General features: G+C 53.1%; 1 protein-coding gene across 3 annotated transcripts in view; it reads right to left on the minus strand.

Moving 5' to 3' along the window:
- Window positions 1-1,942: 1,942 nt before the first annotated feature.
- The window catches only part of RBPMS2 (RNA binding protein, mRNA processing factor 2), a 36,089-nt gene continuing 18,724 nt past the window's right edge, over window positions 1,943-19,307 (minus strand). For 2 of the 3 annotated variants that reach the window (XM_054450162.2, XM_054450166.2), the window contains exons 2-8: window positions 13,650-13,727; window positions 12,719-12,757; window positions 11,809-11,871; window positions 11,378-11,528; window positions 10,797-10,945; window positions 3,225-3,294; window positions 1,943-3,052 (exon numbers count right to left, since the gene is read on the minus strand). In XM_054450162.2, the coding sequence (XP_054306137.1) occupies window positions 3,232-3,294; window positions 10,797-10,945; window positions 11,378-11,528; window positions 11,809-11,871; window positions 12,719-12,757; window positions 13,650-13,727 (543 nt within the window). In that variant the 3' untranslated portion in view covers window positions 1,943-3,052; window positions 3,225-3,231. The remainder of the gene's footprint in view (window positions 3,053-3,224; window positions 3,295-10,796; window positions 10,946-11,377; window positions 11,529-11,808; window positions 11,872-12,718; window positions 12,758-13,649; window positions 13,728-19,307) is intronic. The other variant, XM_054450163.2, reaches the window with a different exon arrangement.

Here is a 19,307-nt window from a genome sequence, read left to right on the forward strand (position 1 = left end):
GGAGCATGGCTTGAACCCGGGAGGCAGAGGTTGCAGTGAGCCGAGATCACACCACTGCACTCCAGCCTGGGCGACAGCGAGACTCATCTGTGGGTGGGAGAAGTTGGGGGAAGAACCCTGGTGGTTCCCAGATGCCTAACTCCCTTTCAGAAGGGAAGGAACACTTTCAACTGCGATCAGGACTCAACACCTCTGGGGATAACGAGCTGCTTTCTGGAAAGAGAGCAGGACAGGGAATCAGGACACAGGTGCTTCTGACCCCAGCCAGGAAGCCCTGATCTACTGAAGGCTCCTTAACCCAAGTTCAGTCTAAACATGACTGTCCACTAAGGCCTTTCTGCAGAGGCCCTACACCGAGAAAAGCCCCCAGTCCGGCTGAGAGTGCCCTCTGGAAAGGCTGCAGGGCTCCTCCTTCCCCGGCTCCTCCTCTGCTCCGACCCAGGCCTGGGCCCTGCTCGCTAAAGCGTGAAGGAGGCCCCCCAGGGAAGCTGCAGGCGCAGGGGCTTTAAATTATAGAGCAGCTTTCTTAGCCCCTCTCAGAAAGGCCCAGGCACCTTCGCTAAATAATTCATGACCTCAGGAAGACCCACTGGTTCTTGACACAGATGAAGTAGGTCAGCCCTCGGCTTGGCCCTGGGTGGGGGCCGCAGGGCTCAGAGCAGCTTCCCCACCAGCACAGGCAGGGGCTGAAGGCTGGGCAGCCTTGCCAGCTGGTCCGATACTGCAGCGAGGCAAGGGGCACAGCGCAGGAGACGAGTAACCCCGGACTCCTCTGGGTACGAACACAGCTACCCTCTGAGGTCCAGGTAACTCGCTCACAGCCACCCAGGGTTACCTGCAGGGCCTGGTCCTGGCCAGGCTCCTCCTCCTCCTCCCTCACAGCACCTGGGTCACCAGCTGACGCATTCGCCAGCAGTGACATCTTAGACCCAAGCCAACCCATGCAGGACTGGGATTCAGGAGATGGGGTAAGGCGGGGAACGGTCACCTGAGGTGCAAGTGAGGAAGTGACCAGAGCCAGCCACAGCCACTTTAGTTTTGCTTAGAGCAAGGCTGGAGCAACACCTATTGGGAGGGGGGTTCCGGGGCCTCTGCTGTCCTCCCTTTCCAGGCACGGCTTTGGGTCTGAGGTGGGGTGGGGTGCAGGGCAGCTCTCCCAGGAGTGGATGAAAAAACAAACAGTTAAACCCTGAGTTCAGCGCACCAGCCCTCCAGTTAAGTCGGAAATTTCAAGCGACCTCTTCACAGACGAGGAATCCGAGACCCCAAGTCACAAAAGGTAAGACTGAGAGCCATGACGGGCATCCTGACACCTGGCCCAGGCCAGCCTGGGCTCTTGGCACTGCACAGCTTCCCTGAGCCTCACACCCATTTGCTCCTGCTCCAGGAATCAGAGTTGCAGCCCATAGACTACAGGGTGGATGAGGTTAACTCCTTCTGGGCAAGATTCCAGGTCCTAGCCTTCCCTCCAGCACAGCCTCACAAGAGGCACGCCAAGGACAGACACCACCTGGCAGAGCCCAACAGCCCAAACCTCAGTCCTCTTCTACTAGAGCGAGGCTCGAAAAGACCACAGGCCGTAAATGGTTAAGCCGAGTATATCACTGCCTTCCCCCAGGAAGGTCCCACCTGGGGGCCTGCTCTTGGTGTAGGGAGTCTCTCCCTACCCTGACAGCCTGGAAACTGAGGAAGTAAAGCCACAACTGCCGGGCCCTTAGGCAAGTTACTTTCCCTGGACTTTGTTTCTCCAGCTTACAAACGAGGGAGGCAGGAGAGGCTAAGCGAGCTCCAAGGTCCTCCCCCACCACCTTTACAGTCACAAGCCAGCTGCCAGCGGGCCAGGCCCACTTCACTTCCTTCCCCGGACTCCACATCTCTCTGGCTCTGCCTTCCCAATGGCAGTCTGCGTCCACGGAAGGGGGAAGCAAAGGCCAGAGAGCACTCATTTTGATTTTGTTTTATTTTGCATTTCATATATTATCCAGTTTCACATTCTCACAGGATCAGCAATGACAACAGCCGCCTCGTCTCCCAAGTCTGAAATGGCCAGACGGTCACAGCTGCGGCTGACAGTAAAGCACTGATATGCTCAAAACAAAAAACATTGCACAGTGTTTCCTTCATTTCATTTTCTTAAACAAATGCCTGACACAAAGGCGTACTGCTGAAGAATGGAAACCCTTTTCTTCTTCATGCCTCAAACTAAACATTAAACTTATCTGACAGGGCGAACGAGGTCGCTTTAATAATTAATGGTACACACATGAAAAATCCTTTATGATGCATAAATATTTTGTTACACAGGGTACAAAAATACTTCTCACGTTTTGGTTGGTTTCGAGGTTTGGAAAGAATGAGGAGCAGCGGCGGGCGGTGTGCACTGTGGAGAGGTGAACACAATGGGCAGAGAGGGCCTTCTTATGACTGTTGGCCTATCTGAGAAGACAGGAGCAGAGGAGCCCCATGTGAAATGAAAAAGCAAACCCCATCTATCTGTTGGGTGGAGGTGGGAGCTGAGCCTGGAAGCGTGTGGGGCCACGGGACTTGGGCCTCCCTGAAGTGGGGTGGGTGCAGGGGCGGGGCGAGGAGAGAGGGGCCAGGCAGGATGAACCACTGGGAGCCAGGACCTGTCGCTATGGTGACAGTGTGAGAACAAACTGTACACTCATATATACACAAGTGTAAGTGTCTTAATTCATGCCAGAAAACATGCAAAATTAAACGCCTCACTTCCTCGAGGGGGAGCTACAGAAGCAAGTTTGGGCGGGAGGTCAGGCCTTGCCAGGTCCCAGTGAGGCCTCCGAGCTGGATCTGGGCGCCCCAGCAAAGTCCCCAAATCCTCCTGGGAGGCATTGGAGAAAGGCTTGAGGGTGCAGAACAAGGTGAGGAAGAGGAGGGAGGGGAACAGGATGCAGTCCACTGAGTCAGGCTTGGGATTCACAGTCTCTGGAGGGCAGCAGCTCTGTGCAGGCCGCCTGGGGGCAGTGGGAACTCAAGGCGCCTGTCCCGGCACCACCACAGATTCCCAGAACCACCTCCCCGGTGACCAGACCTGGAGGGAGGGAGAGAGGCAGCCGTGAGCAGAGGCATGAGACTAGAGCTAAAGCCAGGCCTGCTCTGGGCTGGGCTAAGCTCTTGAGACCCGGGGCAGAGGGAGGAACTACGGCCCTGCAGGGAGCCGGAGTCTAGGACACTTGTCCTGGGCCTCTGGGGCCAACACTTACTGAAGAACTAACAGAACTGACGGTACTTCCATCCTTGCTGGGTGGTGTCAGAGGAAGGGTACCAGCGCACCTGCAAGAGAAGCCAACATCAGGAGCCAGCTGTGCATCCCTTCCCTCAACAGGAAGCCAAGTAACCGTGGCCATCGGTGTCCCCGCTGGAGTCCTGGTTCTGTCACTGATTGGCTGGCACATGTTGGGCCAGTTACTCACCTTTAAGCATCAGTTTCTCTATCCGGAAAGTGGGAGTGCACTGCCTGATGTGCCTCCTCTGCAGGACACAGGTTCCAGCGAAATAAAGTCACGCAGGTGTCTCACACCCCAATCAGCCCAATCCAAAAGGGCCACTATGCTGGCGGGAGCCCTGGCAGCTGGGGGCAGTGGTGCCAGCAACCCGCCCTTCCCCTTTACTGACACAGCACGGAATTCCTAATTCTGTGGAGGAGGAGGAAGAGAATGAGCCTCATACATTTTTTGTTTGACTTCTTTGGGTCTCAGTGTCCTCATCTAGCTATAGGACAGAAATGATGAAGTCATATGTGGTTGTGAGGATCAGGTAAGACAGGATGTAAAGATACAGTAAGGCCGGGTGCAGTGGCACACACCTGTAATCCCAACACTTTGGGAAGCTGAGGCGGGAGGATCACATGGGCTCAGGAGTTCAAGACCAGCCTGGGCAACATAGGGAGATAATGTCTCTATTAAAACAAAACAAGGCTGGGCGCAGCAGCTCACACCTGTAATCCCAGCACTTTGGGAGGTCGAGGCGGGTGGACCACCTGAGGTTGAGAGTTCGAGACCAGCCTGACCAATATGGAGAAACCCCATCTCTACTAAAAATACAAAATTAGCCGGCCGTGGTGGTGCATGCCTGTAATCCCAGCTACTCAGGAGGCTGAGACAGGAGAATCGCTCGAACCCGGGAGGCGGAGGTTGCAGTGAGCCGAGATCGCACCATTGCACTCCCGCCTGGGCAACAAGAACAAAACTCCGTCTCCAACAAAAACAAAAACCAAAACAAAACCCAAAGTCCGTGTAGACCCCAAGGGGTAGGACTCTCCAACATCAGTCCTGATTCTTCTGAGAAGCCATGGATGAGACCCAGCTGAGGCTCCCGTTTTGACCTTCCCACCCCTGCTATACCATGCCCTCCATCACAAGCCTCTAAGTCTAGACGTCTATAACATCAGGTGGGCGGCAGCTATCTGAGATCATCCTCACCAGTGCCTGGAAGCTGCCTAAACCCTGGCACTTGCCAGAAGGCCCCACAGAGCAGTAGCCCCAAAGCTGGGTTCCCAGAGACCGGTCAAGAAAATGACACGTTCCCTCCTCCCTGTGGGCCAGTCATCTGGAAGGCAAGTATGCTGACTGCCAAGACTGCAGGGAAGGCCGCCTGCCCCAGTTATGCACGGTGAAGTATGTCTGTCCCAGCCTGACCCAGGACAGGGAAAGGGGTGTGGCAGGGGGAGCGGGACAACACAGGACCTTGAGTTGCGGTTGGGGGATGAGCATCCAGGGAGGGGAGCCGGAGTCCCCTCAGGAAGGGAAGGGGCAGCACATGAGCGTGTGGCAGGAAAGGAGTAGAAGCTGGGCCTGCAGACAGCTCCCTTGAGGTTGGAGCAGGCAGACCCAGTTACCCACTTGGCTGCTGGGAACTCCTGCTTCCTGGGTAAGCCATGCCAGGCCATCTGGGGGCTGATGGAAGCTTCCTAAGAACCCGGTCCTATCCCCGCCAAATTCTAGGTGCTGTTTTGTACACCGCAGAATTCCAGCCACCACATCCCAGGAGCTCAGTGGGAAGTTAGAAACCTGGCTGGACACTAGCACTTATTCCACAAGAGAGGGACACACGAGGAAACCAGCACTGCTGCTATCAGAGAAGCCGGCGGCTGGCATCAGCTCAGGGAGCCCCTTAGTGGGCCCTGACCACTGCCCTTCATGTAGCCTCTAGCTGGCGCAGCCCCACAGCAAGGAAGTCCCTGACGGGCTGCGTGTCCCGCAGGGCCGGACAAGGGGAGAACATGGACGACAGAGTGGAAGGAGCTCAGGAGGCCTGCAACCCAACCTCTTCCACCACTGGGAAGCTGAGGCCTTGAATGACTGCCTAAGGCCGCCCTCAGCAAATCTGCTGGATCCTGCCCTACACTCTCGCTGCAAAGTGCTGGGATTCCTGCTTCCCAAGCAGCGACTTTCCCTCCAGCCTGAGGGACTCCTTGGGGAGAAAGTAGAGGAAAGCTCCCATATTTGGGCTTGGGACAGCTGTGCCACTGAAGCGGACAGAACGCATTTAGTAGGGCTGCTTTTCCACTTCCTTCGGTTGCCCGGCATAGGCCAGTGGCCTGGGTCCTCTAGAAGCTGCACAATCCCTTCCTAGAGCTCTTCTTTCTGCTCCAGCTACAGGAGACCCCCGGGGGGCCAGGCCAGCAAGACAGGGCACCTGCAGTGTCCTTTCAGGGCCTCCAGTTGTGCCCAGGGGGAGCGGGGGCTCCTGAGAGTACCTCCCACAGGCTATAGTGACCAGGCTCCAAGAGAGCTGCTTCAAAACAAAGAGCGGAGGATGCAAACTCAGCCGTCTCTCAGATCCTGGGACTGACCAGTTGAGAAGATACACCAGAAAGCAAGCAACGGGATGAACCTACATAAGAATAAATATAAGGCCAGGCGCGACAGCTCACGCCTGTAATCCCAGCACTCTAGGAGGCAGAGGTGGGCGGATCTCTTGAGCCCAGAAGTTTGAGACCAGCATGGCCACCATTACGAAACCCTGCCTCTGCAAAAAATACAAAAATTAGCTGGGCGTGGTAGCACACACCTGTAATCCCAGCAATTTGGGAGGCTGAGGCAGGAGGATCGTGCTTGAGCCCAGGAGGCAGAGGTTGCAAAGAGCGAAGATCATGCCACTGCACTCTAGCCTGGGCAATGGAGTGAGACCCTGTCTCAAAAAAATAAAAATAACTAAAAAAAGAAAAAGAAAAAAAAAGATATAAACAACCAAAGATATGGCAGCCTCACTCATCCGAAATTAAAACAATATTTAACTCAGATTGGTAAGTCTACACTTTGACCTTGTCATAGTTCTAGGAATTTATCATAAAGAAAACAAAACAACGGCTGGGCGCAGTGGCTCATGCCTGTAATCCCAGCACTTTGGGAGGCTAAGGCAGACGGATCACCTGAGGTCGAGAGTTCGAGACCAGCCTGACCAACATGGAGAAACCTCATCTCTACTAAAAATACAAAATTAGCCGGGCGTGGTGGTACATGCCTGTAATCCCAGCTACTAGGGAGGCTGAGGCAGGAGAATCGCTTGAACCTGGGAGGCGGAGGTTGCAGTGAGCCAAGATCGCGCCATTGCACTCTAGCCTGGGCAACAAGAGTGAAACTCCGTCTCAAAAGAAAAAAAGAAAACAAAACAGAAGAGGTGCCCAGAGAAGTACACACAAGGATATCCATTGTTGTATAGCTATCAGTAAGCAAAACTGTATAAACAAACCAATTTACCATCTACAGGGAGCTGGACACATTCGTACAATGGTGTACTAGCCAGGTATCCAAAATGTAGAGCTACACTTACTAATATTTTTTTTAAGTCCTAATACTTAAGTTTTTTGTTTTTGTTTTTGTTTTGGTTTTTTGGTTTGTTTGTGTTTTTTTTGAGACAGAGTCTTGCTCTGTCACCCAAGCTGGAGTGCAGTGGCGCAATCTTGGCTCACTGCAACCTCTGTCTCCTGGGTTCAAGCGATTCTCCTGCCTCAGCTTCCGGAGTAGCTGGGGTTACAGGTGCCGGCCACCACGCCCAGCTAATTTTTGTATTTTTGTAGAGACGGGGTTTCACCGTGTTAGCCAGGCTGGTCTTGACCTCCTGACCTCAGGTAATCTGCCCACCTCGGCCTCCCAAAGTACTGGGATTACAGGCATGAGCCACTGCGCCTGGCCCTAATATTTAAGTTTTTAAAAGGTTAAATATGTATTATAGTTTTTCTAAGATTCATACCTATAGATTTACTTACACACCTGCTCCAAACTACCTACCGAACTGAAGAATTAAAAGTATAGGTTTTCTGGGGATTGGATAATAAGCCAAAGGGAAGAGAACAAAAACTGCCTGTTTTTTTCCATAAATGCAGATATGCTTATACAATAATAGCTCCTGCTCATGAAGCACCTCCCCTGTGCCCGATGCTGTTCTAGGTAGATTTCATATACTAAGTTCATTTAATCCTCACAAAAACCCTATGAAGTAGATGCTATTGTCATCTCCATGATACAGATAAGAAAATAGAAGCAAGGGAGTTTATGTAACCTTAAGGTCACTGGTAAATGGGTGAACCAGTTTAAGGGGGAGAAAAAAGCCATGGAAGACCCGCATATCCTCAGGTTGGAACGGAAAATGAAATCCAGTCTAGGAGGACCCTGGGATGCAATAAGACACTGAGAACCCCTGCTTTTAGGCCACCATCTTTCTATGCTGAACCCCACTGGGCCTGCCATCCACAGTTGCTTTTGTGCCTCACCCTCTTTAAGGGGAAGATTCTTTTATTTTATTTTATTTTATTTGAGAGTCTCGCTGTCGCCCAGGCTGGAGTGCAGTGGCGTGATCTTGGCTCACTGCAGGCTCCACCCCCCAGGGTTCCCGCCATTCTCCTGCCTCAGCCTCCCGCGTAGCTGGGACTACAGGCGCCCGCCACCTCACCCGGCTAATTTTTTGTATTTTTAGAAGAGACGGGGTTTCACCGTGTCAGCCAGGATGGTCTCGATCTCCTGACCTCGTGATCCGCCCGCCTCGGCCTCCCAAAGTACTGGGATTACAGGCGTGAGCCACCACGCCCGGCCTAAGGGGAAGATTCTATCAAGAGGGTTAGAAGGCCAGGCAAGGTGGCCTCATGCCAAGACAGAGCAGGACCAAACAACCTCCAAGACCCCTCCTGCAGGGTCTGGTCTCTGCAGCCACGTAGCTGTGGAGGCCTGGGCCCAGGCTGGGCTACTGGCAAAGGGCATGCAGCTGGGGTAGAGAACAGAGGTACTTGTTCTCATCCCCTTGTCTTTCAGTTGCTACCTTCTCCTGAAGTCACCTCCTTGCCCCCAGGCACAGAAAAACTCAGTCCTTCTATTGGTCCTTTGGGTTCAGAACAATTCACCTAAGATCAACAGTGTCCAAACTTTTCTTTATTTAGACACTTTTATCCCCTATCTCTGGGGCAGCACTGTCAGGAGGCAAGCAGTGGGGCTGTTGGAAGGAAAAAAATAAAATGTTCTTAGTCGGGAAACAGTAAAACAACCTGTTTTACTATTGAGGAAATGGCTGCCCAGAGAGTTTGAGTAGCAAGGACAGAACTAATGACTCTCTGGTCTAATCTCTTCCCACTAGCCTGCCTCTCCAAAAACGCCACTATCCTTTGGGGTGGGTGGCCTCTATCCCAGTCCCTGTCCAAGGAAGGCCAGAAGGCAAGAACTCAGGCACAAAGAGGCCTCCAGCCTCGGAGAGGACCCAAGGGGACCCAGACAATAATGATATGAAATAACATCACGACCATGTGCACTTTCACAGCACTCCCTCCATGCCATCATGAGACTCCATGCCATCATGCGAACAACACACCTATCGAGTAGGCATTATCATCACCATTTTACAGAAATACAGAGACAGTGGGTAACGTGCCCAATGTCCCACAGCTGTTGAGAACCAGGATTTGGGCCAGAGTTGGACAGCTGCAGAGTGTGGATGGGGTGGGAGAAAACTGGGAAGGAAGCCAACAGGAGAAGGAAGCCCTGTGGCATGGAGCTCAGGGCCAGAGACCAGTGCCACCCCCAGCTGGCTGGGCAGAGGTGCCCTCTCTGATTCATTTGACAAACTCATTGTCCCTGGCTCCCAACCTCTGTCACAGCCTAGCAATTCAGAGGATAGGGCAGAACCTCTCCACCTGATCTGGTCTATCCCTCTCATTTTACAGATGGGGGCACAGAGGCCCAGAGGTGAAGATCATGTAGCCAATTGGTGCCAAAGCTGGGATCAGAGGTGAGGAGCCCAGTGAGGTGGGAGCCTGTGATTCCTTCCAGTGCCTCCCAGGGCCTTGCAGTTAAACATCTACTTGACCTGAAGCATCAAGTCACTGCCCAGGTGAAGGCAGACAGGATGAGCTTCCCTGCTCCCCGCTCTATTCCAGCCACAGAACCCAGTTTGTAGTAAATACCCAACAATTCCCTTCAGGGGAAGGTCTTTACCACCTTCCTTATCCTCTGATCAATTTTCGAGCTATTTGTGGTGCTCAGCTGGGGAAGAACGCCAGAGTTAACCACAATTCTGCCCTCAGTACAACTGAACGTTGCAGAGCCAGGGAGCATTCCCCTGCTGGGGAAAAGTTTGCTAGGGTAGCAGCCCCTGAATCTGAACTTTCCCTTTGGAACTGAACAAACCCAGGTGTCACTGAGACCCTGGAAGAGCCTGAAAATGGACGTACACACAGCTCTCGGGCAGAGCACCCAACTCCTCCCGCCTCAGCTCTGGCTCCTGTGAACCCTCCTTTCTGGCTTCTCCTGCTTTCCTTCCTCATCCCCTCTCACTCCCCAGCCAGGTCCCAGCAACCTCAATTCTCTCCTTCGCAGCAGCACAGCACACCCTGGCCGGGCAGCTCTTCCTGGGGATCAGTGCTCATCACCTGGCTGGTCAGAGGTGGAGGTGGGCTCAAAAGTGCCCCCCAGCCCCTTCCTGTGGTTGCCTGGCCGCATCTTGTCACTGCCGCTGTGAGGCACCCCACTGCTCCCCGACACACACACAGTGGGACGAGACCTCACCTGCAGAGTGCTCCAGTGACCTGCACTTGTGGCCGAGTCAGACCAGAGGAAGTGCCTGCATGGCCAGGGGAAAGCCTGACTCCCTGCCTGCCCATTGGGCACCCAGCCCAGCACCCCAAACAAAGCCTTCCTGGCCCTGCTCTAACAGCCCCGACTCTCCCCAGAAGCATTCATTCCCTGTTTCCTGCCCGGCACAGGTTCACAGTGGACAGCGTCCAGCCTTCATGGAAGCGAGAGCCAACACTCAGTGAGCTCTCAGGGTGCTCTAGGTTACATCCTAGCACTCAGTAGTCACTTCGTCTTGACATCTAACTTTCACAACAACCCTAAGGCAGATTATCTGATCATTCCCATTTTTCAGATGACTAAAAAAAAAAATCAAGGCACAGCAATCTGTAAGAGCTTGATGAAAGGGACAGGAAGGGGCAGACGCAAATGGTCTGGCTCCAGAGACCATACCCAGGTTAGGACTGGAATCATAGTCCCAACACCATGGGAGAACACAGTCGGTGCCTGGGCAGGGGTGCTCGGGGCTGGGGAACCGTAGCTGGGCTGCCTGGCATCCTCCGCGGGAACTCGTGGGTTATCTTCTCCCTCCCTTTCAGATCCTAAACCCAAGGGCAGGGACAAATAGGTCCCTGGGGTCTGGGCTTTCAAACCATCAAGGAAGACAAGAGTTCTGCTGCAGCTCTGGGACAGCAGCGGCCAAGTGGCCAGGCACATGCAAAGTCTGGCCAGCTAAGAGCCCTTGTTCTTCACCTTCCCCAACCTTAAAGGGCTTACCTGAGCGTGGAGGGCGGCAGCAGCGGCAGTGGCAGCTGGGTAGGTGAACGCAGCATGGGAGATGGCTGGGGTCAGCTCTGTGGTGTACAAAGGGTAGGGGGCCCAGGCCTCTGGGGATGCAGGGATCAGAGCAGCCCCCATCAGGTCATCTACAACAGGAGACAATGGCCTCCATCATCAGAACACTCGCCTCCCCTTCCAAACAGAGAAGGGGACCCAGCACTATGGTTGAGCCATATGCCCCACACTGAGGCCAGACCACCCCCAACCACAGACGACCCCGAGACCAGGCAAGGAAGCCACGTTAAATTGCCCTGTCATGGTGTGCATCCTGCCTGCTTCCAGGCAGGCCTCAGCCCGTCTCAAATGAGAAATTAAAGAAGGTTTCAGGGAAGCTGGAAGCCCTGGCAGCTCAGAAATTCTAGGAAGGCTGCAGGGGAGGGAAGAAAACCAGGTGTTTCAAAAATGGGTGGCCATGGACACAAAAAGCCTCCTGGAAAAGGGGCTTCCCTCTGCAAGAGCCTGCAAGTCTGCCCCGAATGCAACTCCATGAGGGCCTGCCAGCTCAGAGTGCCACTCACAGGGGTCCCGTGCGATGAAGTGTGCTCCTAGGGCGGGGTGCACGTTGCTGGGATTTGGAGTTGCCATTAGCTTGCTCTTGGCCATCTTGGTGTTGGCTTTGGCAAACTCTAGCCTCAGAGTCTGTGGATTTTCGGGATCAAAGCGAATACCCTACATGGGTAGAGAAAAGAAGAGAAAGGCTTACTCTGGGGAACCCAGAGTGTTAATGGCAGAGAGTAGAGAAGGGCCCCATAAACAAGCTCGCCTGGAAGACTTGCCCACACGGTGGCTGAGGCAGAGGAAAGGCAGCTCAGGCCTTGAGTAATGGCCTTTGGCACAGACAGTGTCGCCAAGGACTCTGCCCAGGGACGGCTGGGAAATAAGATACATCTGCACACCCACTGCCTAAGAGGGCTGTGGGTCAGAGAAGACCTGTTCTCCACCTACTCACGTTCAGCGCATTCTTCGCCGCTTCTGCTCCTGCCCGGCTGTCAAAGATCACAAAACCAACAGGCTAGTAGGAAAAAGAGAGAACACCCTTATATCTCTCCCAGCATCCCACCTCTCCCTCCAAAATAACAACAAAAAGAGTATCATCTATGTGGAAACAGTATTTGCCCTGCTGATGAGAAGAGAATACAAAAGGAAAAAAAGCCCCCCAAAACTGCAGCCCACATCCTCCCTGTTCACTGGAACGTGCACCAAAAACCAAGTCTCCCTCCCCAGGAATACCCTGTGGGAAATGATGCCAACAGAGCTTAATTCCACTGAATTAAATGTCGCCCTTTTAGTAAAAGTATTGTTTTTAATGCATGCAGATAACTAAAAGTAAGTCCCAGTGTTTTCCCCAGCAAGAAAGGGGACACCAATGTATCAAGGGCATGGGAAGACTCCAGTTCTATCAAGGAGCAACAGGTTGAAAACTGCTCCAACTTCATTTTCCCAAAGATCAGTCTAGACCCCAAATAGCCCCCGAAGGCTAGCGGGCCCTGGCCTCCTTGTATTAAAAGCTAGAGCTCAATTGTGCCATTGCACTCCAGCCTGGGCAACAAGAGCAAAACTCTTGTCTCAAAAAAAAAAAAAAAAAAAAGCTAGAGCTCAGCTAACTGCTTTACTGTCGTTAGCCAGCGGGGCTCCCAGATTCCTAAGAAACAGACAGGGAGGACCAGGAGCTGGCTGGGCTCAGATGGCCAGTAAAGGGACAGTGGGACCTACAGAGGCTGCTCTGTCAGAAACAGGACAACAGGGAGCAAGTCTCTACCGCCAGATGCCTCTAGATTAGGGAAAGGTTAACAGGCCCTTGTTTGAAGCTCAGCAGTCAGTCTGGGCGGGGAGGAGGAAAACCCTAGGAGAGAAATTACCTGTCTCGCGGTGAGCTTGATCAGGGACCCTTCATACCCCTGCAGAGAGAGGTGGCTGTTACCGTGGAAGGTCAGCAGTGTGTGTTGTGCTAGCTCAGCGCTGCCACCTCATCAGCCCCCGCTTTCCCCAGGGCTCCCCTGAGTCATTCTCACACCCTTCTCCGTCACCGTCAACCCACCCTGACCTCTGCCACTGCCAAATGTCCACCGCCCTGCGTTCTGAATCACGCGGTCTAGCACATGGGGTGGGCATCACGCGGCAGCACTCATCACTTCAGGCAGAAATTCCCATTTGCTCCACTAACTAGTAACCCGAGAGCACAGACCTTACCTTTTAAGTTTTCTCATCTGCAAACTGAAAAGGCTACACTGAATCTCAAAGATTCTTTATATAACCACATATATTTAAAGATTCTTACTGTTAGCTGGGCACCATGGCTCACACCTGTAATCCCAGCACTTTGGGAGGCCAAGGCGGGCAGATCACAAGGTCAAGAGATCCAGACCATCATGGCCAACATGGTGAAACCCCATCTCTACTAAAAATACAAAAAGTAGCCAGGCATGGTGGAGGGTGCCTGTAGTCCCAGCTACTTGGGAGGCAGAGGCAGGAGAATCGCTTGAACCTGGGAGGCGGAGGTTGCAGTGAGCCGAGATCACGCCACTACACTCTAGCCTGAGCGACAGAGCAAGACTCCATCTCGAGGAAAAAAAAAAAAAAATCTTACTGTCTCCATTTAACTGGCGAGGAAACAGAGGCTCAGAAGGCAGCATGTGAATTCGCAGAACCAGGGCAGGGGCTGGACCTGCCCCCACAGCTTCTGCCACACCTTCCCACATCATCCTGCTGCCCTGCCCGACCCGAGATTCACTCCCGCTGCTTCTCCAGGGTCCCAGGCTCTACCCAGGGGGCGGCTGGGTCTTGACTCACCTTGAACGGCCGGAAGAGCAAGTAGAGTTCTCTGGGTTTAATGTCCACAGGGAGGCCGCTGACAAACAGTGTCCGGACCTGGAGACAGAGACCAGTGATCAGGGCCAGGCTGCCCAAGACGGACAGGGATGACGACAGCTCTTCCTTAGGCAGGCAACTGGAATCCTTCTAGAGCTTAGCGGAATTCAGCCTTTCCTGGGCCTCCTTGGATACCCAAGGCAAATTAACATTGTTTCACAGCACTCAATTTCTCAAAGCCCTTTCCTTTCTCTGGGTACATCCCAGAGGCATCATGCAGCGTCTGCTGGATGCCTCTGCACACGGACTGAGTCTGCTGGTGAACAGAGGCAAAAAGAAAGCCCTGTTCAATAAGGGTACAAACCCAGCCCAGCATGCCTTTTTTTTTTTTTTTTTTTTTTTGAGACAGAGTCTTACTCTGTTGCCCAGGCTAAACTGCAGTGGCGTGATCTCAGCTCACTGCAACCTCCACCTCCTGGGTTCAAGAGATTCTCCTGCCTCAGCCTCCTGAGTAGCTGGGATTACTGGGGTACACCACCACACCATGCTAATCAGTATGCCTTTTCAAACCAAAGCCTCCTCTAAAAATCTGAAGAAAGCTGCAGTGCCTGACCCCCGCAAAAATGTACATGTAAAAATGTATCTATTTTTTTAATCCATTGCACCACTGGCCCCTCAGACAAAAAAGTATCTATTTTCTAGATGATACCCATGGCCTCCTGGTAGACAGCCTCCAGTCTGGTCGAGGTTGAGGAGCAAAGATGTAAAGGAAACAGAGTCCCATGCCCACTATGCCCTGCAGTGATTTCAACAGAGGGCCCGGCACTTTCTCATCCATCTTCTGCTCCTACACAAGATGTGGGACCTTCGATGTCAAGAAACACCTTATACTCCTGCCTCTCTCCCTGCTCTTAGCATGGTGATGATACTAAATGTTGACTGAACAGGGTAATGGGTAAACAGTCAAAACCATTATGCTGAGTTTTGAAGAACACGCCAAGATCTTGCCAGCTTCAGGTGAAGCGTTTGATGCTGTGAGGCTTTTTTTGGTGTTTTTTTTTTTGAGATGGAGTTTCGCTGTCACCCAGGCTGGAGTGCAGTGGTGCCATCTTGGCTCACTGCAACCTCTGCCTCCCCAGTTCAAGCGATTCTCCCGCCTCAGCCTCCCATGTAGCTGGGATTACATGCGTGCACCACCATGCCCAGCTAATTCTTTGCATTTTTAGTAGAGACGGGGTTTCACCACGTTGGCCACACTGGTCTCAAACTCCTGACCTCAAGTGATCCGCCCACCTCGGCCTCCCAAAGTGCTGAGATGACAGGATTGAGCCACTGCGCCCAGCTGATGCTGTGAATTTTGAACATTGCCCCCAGCATGGTTACAAGCCAGGTCTAAACACCAGGTGTCCATCCTGTGACTGTAGCCACTGCTGCTATTTAAACGCTGCTGGCACCAGATGCTAAACTAGCAAGCCCTGATCAGCCAAAAATTGTGATGGGGGAGGGGAGATTTTCCATAGCTTAGATCCATTCAAAACATTTTTTGAAACCATGGCTTCCTGAATAATGAAAAATGTGAACAAGCAGAGCGTCCCTACATGCTTGACTCCTGCTCTGGGCCACATCTCCTGCGAAGCCAAGCACAGGTCTTCTGAACTCACCGCTGCAGATTTTAGAAGTTCACATGCCTCACCCCATCAAGCGGCCATTCTTGAAAGCATTTAGTTGCCCTACAGTGGGCCACATCCCCTTCTTGAGAGGTACCAAAGAACTTGCTCCGCTCTCTAGTGATGGCCCGCTGACCCCAGACAACAGCCTTTCTGAGATGATGGCTTTTATCAGTGGCTTGTCTCAGGAAGCTGGAGCAATGTTAGGTAAAACTACACCCAATGCACCCAGAGAACTCAACAGAGCCAAGAATATCAAAGGAAACCAGCCAGGATAGCTGCTGGTTACTGGTGTCACCACTCCCACCCACGCAAGAATGACTCTCAGCCACAGTGAAGACAAACTTTGTCTCTCAAACTTTGACTCTCAGCCATGGTGAAGACAAACCTCATGTGAGCCTTTGCCAAGCCCATCCAGCAGAATCTCGGGCCACTTGGGACGCATCTTCTCCCTTGGGACACGTCTTTCCCTCAGTAGAGGCACCACTATACCAACCTCTGTGCCTGGGCTTGGGGTGATGGCACCTCACACCTCACAGCCCCGGCAGCTCATGTCCCACGGAGACACCACTCGAATCCTGCTTTGTTGTTGACAGCATCTGGGGGTCTGGACGGCCAAAGCTCCAGGATGGGCGAAACCGAGCTCCTGACCTGAGCCCAGCAGGCCTCTCTGCACTTGATGTAAGGGCCTTGAGTTGTGCGTGTGAATCCCCAACCAGAAGTGACTTGTCCAAGGTCACATGGCTTGTTCTTTAAAGGCAGCAGACCTGGAACTCAAAACCCAGGCCTTGGCCAGGCGCGGTGGCTCATGCCTGTAATCCCAGCACTTTGGGAGGCTGAGGCGGGTGGATCACTTGAGGTCAAGAGTTTGAGACCAGCCTGGCTGACATGGTGAAACCCCATCTCTACTAAAAATACAAAAAATTAGCCAGGTGTGGTGGCCCATCCCTGCAGTCCCAGCTACTTGGGAGGCTGAGGCAAGAGAATCACTAGAACCCAGGAGGCAGAGGTTGCGGTGACCCAAGATTGCACAACTGCACTCCAGCCTGGGCAACAGAGTGAGACTCCATCTCAGAAAAAAAGAAAAAAAAGGCCAGGCGTGGTGGCTTACACCTGTAATCCCAGCACTTTGGGAGGCAGAGGTGGGTGGATCACCTGAGGTTGGGAGTTCAATACCAGCCTGACCAACATGGAGAAACCCCGTCTCTACTAAAAAATACAAAATTAGCCGGGTGTGGTGGCGCATGCCTATAATCCCAGCTACAAGGGAGGCTGAGGTAGAAGAATCACTTGAATCGGGAGGTGGAGGTTGCAGTGAGCTGAGATCGCACCACTGCACTCCAGCCTGGGCAACAAGAGCAAAACTCCGTCTCAAAAAAAAAAACCCAAAACCCAAGTCTTCCTACTACACGCCCAGCCTGGCAGAAGTGATGGGTGCTTTGGGTGCTGGGAAAGGATGACAGGACCTGAGCACCAAGCCCTCTGGGTAGCTCAGGGTCTGCAGGGTCTGCCCCCAACACCTCACCCCCAGAGGATGGGCCAAGAGCACAGCCACCAGTGTCCTGATGGAGGGACCTAGATCAGTACCACTCCCTTCTCTCCTCCCCTTCCTCCCCAGGAAAGCAGGACATGATTTGGGTCAAAGACCCAGACCAGAGCAGACCCACGGAAACCTCTGCTTCAGTTCTCCCCAGGGGCCACACATTTCACCCGGGCTAATTTTAAACCCTCCCTCAAATGGCTCCTTTCTGGCCAGACCTCCCCAGAGGCCTCTTAAATAGCAAGTTCTCAGCACAGAGTTTCCTGCTTGGGGTGGGGTGGGGTGAGTGTAGTGTAGGGGCTGTTTCCTCATCCTGGCTCAAGACTCGTTTCCAGGATTCCCTCTGGGCCCGATGACCCTTTTCCTCAGGGTTCCATCTTTCAGGTTCTATAGAGTCCAAAAGGCTACCCCACAGCTCCCATCCTGTCCCTGGCCACCTCTCCGGGGGTCAAGGCAGTCATGGATGAGCTGGTGGGCCCCTGTCTGCCTGAGCACAGATGCTCTGTGGGGAGCAGTCCGGGAGGCTAAATCACAGCAAGTGTAACCCCCAAACACCCACCTTGGTTCCTACTAGATTCCAGCCACCCCAGCAGATGACATCTTAAAGCCCACCCCCTTGTACAGACAGGGAGACTGAGACCCAGAAAGACTCAGTGATTTGTCAACGGCACACAGCTGAGTTCACGGAGGAGCAGGGCTCCTGAGACCAGGCACCCTGACTCTGCTGTTTGTGAGGGCAGGGGGAGCGGCACAGGGCAGCTTCATCAGCCTCATGGGTGGGTAAGTGCTGCCATCCGTCCACTCAGTATGACACTTGTTCAGGATGACAGCCACACCAGAGTGAGGAGGGCAGAAAAAGGGGAAACTGGCAAACCAGGAGCACGGGAAGCGTGGGCTCCGCAGGCTGACCAGCCACACGTGGGGAGGAACAAGAGGTTCCAAAGCCGCCCAATACCTGCTTCCATCAAGCCCGCCCAGCCCATCCACTCCAGGGGCCCTGACAAGCGTCCACAAGGCTGCCTGCACTGCCCCCTCGGCTCACCCCTTCCTCACTCCTTAACTAAAGGTATCCAGCCTTCAGGTCTTTCTGGCGTCCTCAACTCCCCTTTCCTTCTTCTGAAGTCCTACAGTGGCCATTAGGACCCCTCGCCTTATAGTTCCCAGCAGTCTGAGGTACCCCTCACCTTGACTACAGAAAGCCCTAGAGACAGGAACCAAGCCTCAAAACATTTCCATCTCCCAATGTCCCTAGAGTCAGGTCTAAGCACTGGAGACCTCCCCCATCTCTACACACCTCAGTCCCCGCAGAGAAGAAACTCACAGCCAGAGACCAGATGTGATCCAGCATGGCAGAACGATACCATAAATGGAAGAGAGGGCCGGGCATGGTGGCTCACACCTGTAATCCCAGCACTTTGGGAGGCCAAGGAGGGTGGATCACTTGCGGTCAGGAGCTCGAGACCAGCCTAGCCAACATGATGAAACCCCATCTCTACTAAAAATACAAAATTAGCCAGGTGTGGTGGCGCACACCTGTAGTCCCAGCTACTTGGGAGGCTGAGGCATGAGAATCCCTTGAACCCGGGAGGTGGAGGATGCAGTGAGATCATGCCATTGCACTCCAGCCTGGGCAGCAGAGCGAGACCCTGTCTCAAAAAAAAAAAAAAAAGGCAAAGAGAACAGGTCTTAGTTACACTGGAGTTTGCTTCCTAGCTTCATGCTTGGCCTGAGGAAGCCACTTCATCTTTCCGAATCTCAGTTTCTTATTTTTATTTATTTTTCATTTCTTTTTTTTTTTTTTTTTTTTTTTTTGACGGAGTCTCGCTCTGTTGCCCAGGCTGGAGTGCAGTGGCACAAACTCTGCTCACTGCAACCCCGTCCTCTGGGTTCAAGTGATTCTCCTGCCTCAGCCTCCCAAGTAGCTGGGATTACAGGTGCCTGCCACCACGCCCAGCTATTTTTTTTTAGTAGAGACAGGGTTTCACCACGTTAGCCAGGCTGGTCTCCTCACCTCAAGGAGTTCCTTGAGGTCAGGAATTCCTAACCTCAAGTGATCCACCCGCCTTGGCCTCCCAAAGTACTGGCATTATAAGTGCGAGCCACCATGTCTAGCCTCATTTTTTTTTTTTTTTTTTTTTTGGAAATGGAGTCTCAGTCTGTCTCCCAGGCTAGAGTGCAGTGGCGCTATCATAGCTCACTGCAGCATCAAACTCCTAGGCTCAAGAGATCTTCCTGCCTCAGCCTCCAGAGTATCTGGGACTATAGGTGTGCACCGCAATGCCTGGCTAGCTTTTCCATTTTTGTAGAGATGAGGTCTCACTATGTTGCCTGAGCTGGTTGTGAACTCCTGGACTCAGAGAATCCTTCTGCCCTGGCCTCCCCAAAGTGGTGGGATTACAGGTATGAGCCACCATGCCTGGCCTCAGTTTCTTC

The sequence above is a fragment of the Pongo pygmaeus genome, chromosome 16, assembly GCF_028885625.2.
Source record: "Pongo pygmaeus isolate AG05252 chromosome 16, NHGRI_mPonPyg2-v2.0_pri, whole genome shotgun sequence".
NCBI lineage: Eukaryota > Metazoa > Chordata > Mammalia > Primates > Hominidae > Pongo > Pongo pygmaeus.